The sequence below is a fragment of the Crassostrea angulata genome, chromosome 7, assembly GCF_025612915.1.
Source record: "Crassostrea angulata isolate pt1a10 chromosome 7, ASM2561291v2, whole genome shotgun sequence".
NCBI classification, from domain to species: Eukaryota; Metazoa; Mollusca; class Bivalvia; order Ostreida; family Ostreidae; genus Magallana; species Magallana angulata.
The window spans coordinates 6,818,245-6,828,161 of NC_069117.1; the positions used below are offsets into that span (position 1 = coordinate 6,818,245).

Below are 9,917 nucleotides of genomic sequence, written 5' to 3' on the forward strand. Positions count from 1 at the left end.
TTTATTTTGGGATAGTTTGCTATCAAATTTTGTGAAGGGTCATTTTATTTACAATTTATGAAGAAGTTTTCATTTTCATTTTATTTACCTAAACATTTCAATACTGAATACTGCTCACTAAAAACTTTGTAAGAAAACCTGACAGTGAGTGTACTAAGCACAATTAACTTTTTAAAAAGTCACGGGATAATGGGCACTTCGGACGCAAAGCAAACAACTACATGTAATTCCGGGATAATAACTAACTCGATAGATTTCAAAGGTAAGGAATGAGAAAGAATAACATGGTATTATTATCGAACTAGAGCTAGGAAATATATATGATCATATATAACGCATTTTGTCGAGTCAACTAAAATTGATAAGCTGAAAAAACACCCTTTTTACCATTGTCGACTCGGACCCTTCATCACAAGGACCGGTAAACTCGTATCTTCCTTCAGCGATCTGATCAAACAGCTCCTCTTGATCACTGCTGGGGCTACACATCATTACAAGTTAAAGTGAAAACTAGTTGATTTGTTTTTTTTTTTAATTCTATATATAGAAAGTGCACTAAGCAGTTTGTTCCACCCTTCGAAAGATACTAGTTGCAATGTGACCAACACATAAATAAATAAATTAAATGAAAATAATTATATCTATTTAACGCATTTAAAAGTTTCCATCATAGCAAAAACAGCGTAAAAAACACCATGTTCATACCTTTAAGAATGCCGTTGACTCAGGGTTTGAGTTGTCAAACTCGGATTGTTTTAAAGTTCAATGTCATGACTAAAATTTGTTCTAAACACAAAAGCAGTTATAAAATGAATTATTATTGACATAACATTCGATATTTGACTATATTATGGAATCAGACTCAAGGACTTATAGCATAACAGAGGAAATTCGGACTTAATTTTGCAGGTTTTGTTTTCCGCTAAAAAAATTTTGGCGTACTCTAAAATTAAAATTAAAGAATCATATGTTAATCAGTATGACTTTTTATATATTTTCTGTTTCATGGTATTATTTCATTTAAACATAAAGATATCGTATGGCTCAAAATGCAAAAATATTGAAAAATGCTAAAAAAAAATGTCAAAGCTAGACACCTTATCTCAAAATTTTGATGATTTACCTCATATAAATCTTATACCAGGAGAATAAGGTCGTTATAAGTAGTTTAATATTTTAAATGTTTTTGTATTATCGTCATTTCATTTTTGTTAATTAAAAAAACCAATGGGTAGATATTTGAAAACTTGTAGAGGAAATTCGGACTGAGGTATTTTTATTAACAAATCAAATCTAATAATTTAACTAGTGCCACTCCTATTCATAGGCTGTATTTTGTTATTTAAAGAGTTTAATTATTTGTAATATTTTCAAATTAACAACTAACGCTAACCCTTAGAGAAATTATCACATGCATTGATGTACTAGTATGTCATAATCTCCTTATGGAGGAGATAACGTGTGAATGAACGAATGAAGGATAGCCTTGATTGCGCTTACTACACGTTAATCTATTTGATTGTTGAGGCTATTAACATATGCTTTTAAATTCTTTGTATGTTAAAGAAATCAAGTTTCAGGACATTAAATAATCCATGAATTTGGCATAATAATTCTTGCTGTAGATATCTAAATTTAAAAATTCAATGCAGAAAAATGCATATTATATGACATACATACACTCAGATATGTCCGTTCAATATCACAAAGTTTTTATCCCTTACCATCTAAGCATTTTGTTTTTTATTGTTGCAGAATTGATGGACTAAAAAAAATGAACTTATGTTATCTAAAACATATCATATTAAGGCGTGCGTGTACTGGGATATCATTTATCTTAAACTGTTATCATTTATCAACAAAAAAAACCAAGACGGGACAGTTGTGGAGTTTTTCGAGAGTGTTACCAGAAGACATGACTACCGAAAGTAGTCCAGAAACTGAGCTACAGGTGTACGGCGTCCGTTGGTACTTATTGTCTGTTGTCTCGCTCAATTGTTGTCTCCAGACTGCCGTGTGGGCGGAGTTTCCACCCATCGCTCAATCGGCTAAACTAGTCTATGATTGGTCAGATTCTGACATCAACATGTCTTTGAACTATGGAAATATTGGCACCATTGTTCTTTTGCCACCTATGATCTGGATTGTATTTACAAAAGGTAAAAGATATCAATAGAGTACGAGCGATGATGTTTCATTTAACTGTAACTAATTATGTCTGCATAAACTGGATTTTTGTTTGTGGTTTAAGGCATGAGGACAGCCGTGATATTGTCCACCTTCTTGATGGCAGCGGGTACCGGACTAAAGGCCCTCCCAGTCGGCAATGATCTGAATTCATGGTAAAAGTAAAATTAGCTGGCAATCAGTTGGTATTTTGTCAAACATATTTTGTCTTTTGAAGAGAATTTGTTCTTAGATATCAATGTTTTTATTGGAATCCCCAAACCTTTTTCTGATGGACCCTCCTCTTTGTATATAATCTGGAAGAAGCTGAGAGTCAGTTTAATTCCTGTTGCAAGCAGCACATGGAGAAGGCAACTAAAACCTTAATTACAATGATTCAGTGGCCCAATAGAGCCGAAACTGTTCAGTTGCATGGTAAGTATCTATTCTTTAGAGAGGTAATAAGTCAAAGGATTAACGGTTTGTCCGGGAAGATAACAAGTACCGGGGCTAGAGGACCAAATAGTGCCGATCTGTCGCTGCCTCCTATAGATCTGTTTAAAGTATCAACAGTTTTTTCCCCCTGTATTGCTGATATTTCATTATGTTGGATTATTTCTCGATTTAGTTATTGCTGAAAAGTTTTTGCCATTCATTCAGATTTACAGCCGAAAACGTTTGCACTCACACACAAATTGCATTTTTTCGCAGCATCGTGGCGTTTTTTTGTGTTTGTTTGGTTTGGTGTTTTGTTTTTGTTTTGTTGTTGTTTTTTTGGGGGGAGGGGGGGGGGGGTGTTATGGGGATATCAAGGTTATATTGTATAACGTGGCGTTAAACATGAATGCTTTAGTATCAAATGGTATATCATATCTTTAGGACGAAATGAATAGATTAGAGGGTGCGTTGACAATAGATAAACAATCGACACATTTTGTTGAACGGTATGTTAATCCTGGGTACTATAAAGTACTTAGCATATCATAGTTTTTTTTACATTTTATTAAAACATAGAATTTAGCAACAACACTCCACTTATCAAAGCCACTCCCAAGGTAGATCATATGCTTACAAAAATGCGGTGCCCAGACTAAATGAAAACTAAACAGCAATCAAAAGTGAGAGGGTAATTGTTTGGCTCACCGACAGATTTTGGTAGTCATTGTGCATGTCAGAGAAATAAATCAAAGTGCTGAATGAATAATGCATCACAGTAAAAATGTGTCGGAACAGCAGTAATAGGTATATCAGCCTAGTCAAAGAAAATGATACTGAAAAGTTTTGAAAACAAGTTGCTGTCCTTTAAAAAAGGACTACAATACGTGGACCATTTGCATGTGTTTCGAACGAAAACGTGAAAGCCTTAAGATTATTAGAGATTCCACCGACTCTAGCCCTCTGCTTTTAACCACTAAATTTGTACGTTATATTACATATACATGTATGTATAACCCTGACTTTTAATCTCAGAATTTAAAGGGTTCTTACTTCTAAAATAAGTTTAATCTATCTATGAACAGTCTGGGCGGACTCCGAAAACGGAGTAAACGGAAGTGATTTCTCAAAAGTAAAAATACTCCGAAAAAGGAGTTCGGCGCATGCGCAGTTAGTTAAAATATCACATTTTTACGTGAAAACAGGGCATTCAGGAAAATTGATTGTGCAAAGCGGATTATTCATATGCAGGTCTGAAAATACGTTTAAATGCTTTATAAGACATGTTTCAACAGAATGTATTTGGCAAAAGTATACGTTCGTTGGGCAAATCAAATTTTATTTACTGTCAAAGTTGGTCAATTCTGTTTCCGATGACGGTGTCCATAAAAGTGAATAAATTAATGTTTTTCCATGATTTCACTATAATTAAAAATTATTTATGTGCTAGGGTGTGAAATAAACTATAGCTGTGAGTTTTATATCCCGTTTGTAGTCAATACACCGTTCTTTTGATCAAGCGATGACTCGCCCAGTCGGCACTTCTTAAAACCTTGTATACATCGTAATTAGTCGTATTTTTTTTTAAAAACATCACATTTGTTGAAGGCTTTAATACTTACATGAGTGCAACATTTAAATTTCCATCTCCTTACTTCCAAGTTAATTTGAAGTCTGATTTTCCTGGTCGACCACGTGTGATCGAGTTTAAATTTTTGTATGTATTTTTCCTGTTGTTTACCGAAACATTTCCACATTTCTTTTGAGGTAAAATTTTAAAATTAACCATATCTGAGTCGTTTCCATTTTTTTCACGCTCCTGAAGGATTTTAATCTATATTTCAATCACGTTTTTTACGGGAAAGGGAGGCAACTCTCCATTATTTACATTAGCTACAAAACGGAAGTTGAGAAAATCGCAATGCATGACGGTGCCAAATACTCCGTTTTCGGAGTTTACGCCGTTTTTGGAGTCCGCCCAGTGATGAATGAAGTTTGCATGTATAGTATCAGGCATTCGGTGAATTCTACTATTTGCGCACACATTGCATATTCGCACTACTTTGTTAACTATGCAGTGACAGCTTTGTGTAAATTAAAAATTTCATAATTTGATGCAGTTTTCTTGAAATTTAAACTTTTATACAGTGACATAATTATACAATCATACTTAAATGCGTAAAAAAATTTAATCGGGAAGTTCTCTAGCCTCGCCTACTATAAAAGTAAAGTTAAGTTACATGTGTATTCGGAAAACAACAAAACATTGCAAATTATGCTATTTGATGCATGTTGTAGTTTCGGCATAACATTAACTTATTTCATAATACTGATAGTGCATATCACATGCCAATCAGTTCTTTAAAAGGAATACTTTGTTTCTGTACTGTTTACCGACAACTTTACAATTACAGCGCCTTTGAACTTATGTGTGCATATAGCACGGAATCCCGATCCCGATTAGATAAACGTGTGCTATCCTGGTTCCCTGAGCTACCCATTACGCACAGGAACCAGGCTAGCTCATGCGCAGGCTGAATTTTCCTCATAGCATCCGGTTTAACCTCGCTTATATATTTTCTGCGTGGACCTCAGGGTCCACGCAATTACAAAGAGTAGTTGAAGTTCTGAAAAGAAAGGCAAGCTGGACATTCGTAATCCTATTCAAAGTTTGACAAGAGGGAACAGAATATACCACAGCAAAACTGTTTTAAGCTGTTTCTGTGCCATGCTATATAAAGAATTTCAGTCACAACAAGCTCGACGGATGCGTTCACAGGAGCAAGCTAGACAACCAAGTGAAATATCATGTGTACTAGTAGATAGCCAAAAAAAATTAAAATAAAAACAATCTCAGAAGAATCAACCACATATAAATTGTTATGAATAAAGCTGGTAAATTAGATATCCTTATTAAAGAAGGATCTTTTGATAAAAAAGTTAAGGTTTTTGTAGATGCAGGAGCAACAGTCACCCTTACGTCGATGAGCATAAGAGTTGATGTTTGTGAGAGAGAGAGAGAGAGAGAGAGAGAGAGAGAGAGAGAGAGAACTACATCGTCTTAAATCATAAATACCCCTCGATAACACAGATAGTTTTATCACCCCCGTCCTCTAAAAAGCGTGTAAACTTTGCAAATTATATTACAAATCATGGTGAAAAACAATCTGATTAATATCAAAGCATCGTGTAGCGTCATTAGAATAAAGGAGCGGATCGAGGATCTGATTTTATTAATCAGATTGGGCGAAATAACAACTACATCAAATGTGATTGTCATTCAGGACGATCACTATTAGCGCTGGTTTACCAAGAACTTAGACGGTCGGTGGGATGTTGCTATAAACTTTGCTCATCAGAACAAGCTGTCCAATATTGACTTCCTTTGTACTTATTCGCCATGAGAAGCTCACTATTATTCATTGACTGTAAAATTGGGATAGTGTTTTTTTCCCCAAGATCTGCTCTGTTGTGTGAAACTAACGCTGTTGCTGGACCAATACGTCTGATTCCGTGTCCCATATAACAACCACTGTTTAGTATCTAAAGTAACTATTGTTTAGAGTAGTACATGTAAAACATCACAATACCGACAATTTGTCAGAGAAGATAACAAGTGCCAAGGTTAGGGACCCGGATAGAATCCGCCATGAAAGTTTCAGAAGGTTAGGTATCCAACACTCTATTTTATCCTTAATTGAAACCCAATGTAGGGATGTTATGATAAAATTTGTCAGTGGTAGAAGAAAATTGTTTTCCTATTGTATTTTTACGAGCAAAGAAACATATTATTTTATTCATTTTAATTTTTTTTTCAGGCTTATTCCCATTGGACTTTTCTTGAACGGTTGTGCATACGCCATGACGGCGGTTGGGGCGACTGTCCTATCGGAGACGTGGTTCCCGCCCTCTCAGCGCGCCACCGCTACCGTAATCTACATAATTAGCGCCGCTGCTGGAGGGGCTCTTGTCTTCATCGTAGGTAAGTCACAGAATAGCCTAATCAAGTAATCAAGGGTCGATTTCTTTATATCTACATATAACTTGGCTTTGCATTCAGAATTCTTGCTAGAGATAATGTAAAGAATTTGTATTCAAGGGTTTAAATAATGATTCAGTAATGTTCTGACTTGTAGGACCTGCTGTTGTACCGGAACCAATCGCATTATGTGACAATATCACGTGGTCAATGAATTCAAATTGCAGTGAACAAAACAAAACATATACAAGTACGTTTTTGCTTTCGTTGAATTGTTAAGTAAATCTCTTTCCTTTAAGATAGAAAACCTAAAGTAAATTAACAACAATATTCTTTTAGATTCGTACGAGGTACACGAAGGTTTGAAAGTTTTAAACGTCACAGGTAAAATACTTACTTCACTCTTGCAAAACAACTTTAAAAGAGCCAATGGTTTGGGAATATTAAGAAGTCATATATTATTAAAATCTCTCGAGTTTTTTTCATTTAGAATGTAGCATTTCTGTTCTACTGTTCATCTCCGTGATTTTACACTTCCCAAACAAGCCTCCACAACCACCCAGTGTCACGGCGAATACACAACGACTGGGGCTGGTGGAGGGATTCAAAACAGCCCTCCGGTAAGAATTGCTGTCACCGACAAACATCAATTGCTAGTATAAGTGGCCGAAATCGTAAGACATAAAATTTTTACAAATGAATTATTATTATTTATGCTATTTAGGCAATGGAGATTTTGGCACTTGGCGTTGTGTTGTGCTATTCCCGCCTCAGTTTTCAGCGCGTGGATTACGACAACGGAAGTCGTGCTACACCCATTTGGGATATCTCAAGTAAGACTCAGCATCCTAGCTATCATTAAATTCCCCACTGATAATTTGTTAATAGATAAAATATTACATTGAGTATTTTAGTCTGCCTTCGAAGTATCATAACAGAGAATCTATGCACATATATCGATGGTGTTTCCTTTGAAGAAAGAAGCTGGGTGGATGTCCTTTTCGGGTGCTATTGGTGGGACTCTATTTGGAATGGTCCTATCTAGGTTAAACTTTGAAGATTCCAAACTTATCTGATTGGTTGATTCACTTTTTTTTCATCTTAAATTCAGTGCCCGGACTCCATGAACCTCTAACTGTATACAGTATCTGGTGTGGTTTTCTATCCATAGATTGTCCGACGTCTTTTACCGCAAGATGAAAGTTATAATGATGGTCATGTTCAGCATCGCCACTGTGTCTCTCCTTCTTTTCATTTTAATTTTGATTAAAGTATTATCCAATGAACACTGTAAGTTTATATTAAATCTAATTAATATTTCTACCAATCATATCGTGAAATTTTCTCGCATGTGTATTAAAGACCGTAAACCACTCTTAGCATTTTGTTAATACATGTATTTCTTCAGTGTTTAGATTTTTTTCGTACTATGCATTGGCGTTTTTGTTTTCATAGGGTCATTCTATTTCACGTTCATTGCTGCCTGCGTTGTGACTCTTGGAACTCAGCCGCTCTACTACGAAATTGCGTGCGAGAACCTGTTTCCGGTCTCAGAAGCCGTTATATCAGGTTTATTGGGGTTTCTAAACATTGTCAGCAACACCTTATTTCTCCTGGTGACAATTATACCTAACATAGGTAAGCACGAAATTTTCGTCTGCTACTGTCACTTTGCTGAAACTTATGGTTTTCGGTTGGTGGGGGGAGGGGTGAGCAAGCTTTTAGATAATGAACAGTGTTTCCAATTTGTTTATAACTTCTGTTCATACTAGAACGCAACCATATGTTTTACATTGACTGATCTATTTTCAAATATTGCCATCGACTTTTAAAGTCTATTATTCATCGCCGAGTAGATTTTCTGTCGTATCGGTATAAAGTAAGTTAACTTTGGTCCTTGAGTCTTGCAAACAATGGCTTACCGATAACGAACAATATCACATTGTTTGAACTGTTCTACCCAAAGTTATTGCCCTTAGCTCTAGAAATACTTGAATATACTGTTATTTGCAGTTTTCCCGATATTTTGCTTTGCTTTTGGGCAATGATAAGGCAGTTTTTTTTTTACCGATGTGCGATATTGATAACATACAGATCAAGTTAATGTTTTATGCATATGTTGATTTATTTAATTTCTTAACCTGTATTGTCCTTCTGACTTTGAAAATAAAAGATTTTTTCTGTTGTGTTTATAAGCGATGGGCTAATATACCATAAATATTATGCTAATAATGACATTTTTCAATCAGATTTCTTTACAGTAATTTTAACGTTCAAAAATAAACGTCCACTTTTATTAACCATGTTTTAATGATCAAATATTTAGCTCTCTTAAAATACTTGATCTCAAGATATATGAAATTTGCACTTTTGCGTCCTTTGAAACTAGTGTTATTAATGGTATTCAAAACAAATGCAACAAAAGAAAAGCAGCAGTATGCTATTTTTATGTTTTAATTTTGACCTATTCTTTAATTGGTGTGAATTCAATATTTTCGTTATACTTGTTTTCTACATACCTTATAATATGTGTTATATTTATTTTCTACATACATGTACCTTCATACTTCTACACACAACCAAATGTTTACAAATTTTAACAACTCTTTAATACTAATAATAATGAAATGTTGATTAATCTGTGTATATTCATTAAAGTTATAATTGAGAGAGCAAGCTCTCTAGGTTAATTGCTAATCATACTTTTTTTCCTTTTTTTCACTTTTGTATTGTCACTCTGCAATGCATGCATTGTATGTATTATATGTATTTTTGTTCAATACTGTAACTTATGCAATTCAGAGAATAAAGAAATTGTCATTGTCATTGTGTTGGTGGAGCAATCGTTTAACTCTGAAGCCTTAGTGGCGCCTTCAGGTAGATAACGTTGCCTATCTACACGTAGATGTAATAAAAAGGTTTGTACCTTCTTCGTTTGTCAGGTACCATGTGGCTAAACTGGGCGGTGTTTGTGACGTCATTACTGTCCGTTGTGGTGCTGTACTTATTCAAAGAGGAGTACAGGAGGATGGACATAGATTTACCAGTCAGCCAATCAAAAGACTCGAAACTGTGAACAAAGATGTTTCTGACAGCGCTGTCACCATTTTACCGTAACTATCATTTACGGACACTATTTCACGGACACTATTCCTTGATCCACCAACTTCCAAGTACTTCAAATAAGTTTCGATAAAATGCTGTATTGTATGTTAAAAATTTAATGTATAGTTTCAACGTTTTGTTATTTGTGGCTATATTGTTATCACGGGGATGAAAATATTGATTATCATTTGTGATTTGCGAATGGTGGGACAGATACTTTATAATTGAAGAA

At 34.8% G+C, this 9,917-nt stretch overlaps 1 protein-coding gene across 4 annotated transcripts; it reads left to right on the top strand.

Moving 5' to 3' along the window:
* The first annotated feature begins 192 nt into the window (after window positions 1–192).
* Window positions 193–9,795, top strand: LOC128156854 (solute carrier family 49 member 4 homolog). 4 transcript variants are annotated; one of them, XM_052819170.1, is made up of 12 exons: window positions 193–262; window positions 1,756–2,159; window positions 2,252–2,342; window positions 6,420–6,583; window positions 6,738–6,830; window positions 6,920–6,964; window positions 7,071–7,200; window positions 7,305–7,413; window positions 7,558–7,625; window positions 7,752–7,870; window positions 8,036–8,218; window positions 9,523–9,790. In XM_052819170.1, the coding sequence occupies exons 2-12, from the start codon at window positions 1,775–1,777 to the stop codon at window positions 9,654–9,656; spliced, it is 1,521 nt and encodes a 506-aa protein (XP_052675130.1). In that variant the 5' UTR covers window positions 193–262; window positions 1,756–1,774; the 3' UTR covers window positions 9,657–9,790. The 4 variants fall into 4 exon arrangements, with proteins under 4 accessions (XP_052675130.1, XP_052675132.1, XP_052675131.1 ...); XM_052819172.1 differs by lacking the exon at window positions 193–262 and having other exon boundaries at window positions 304–2,159; window positions 8,036–8,149; window positions 9,523–9,795; XM_052819171.1 differs by lacking the exon at window positions 193–262 and having other exon boundaries at window positions 305–2,159; window positions 7,127–7,200; window positions 7,562–7,625; window positions 9,523–9,793.
* The last annotated feature ends 122 nt before the right edge of the window (window positions 9,796–9,917 follow it).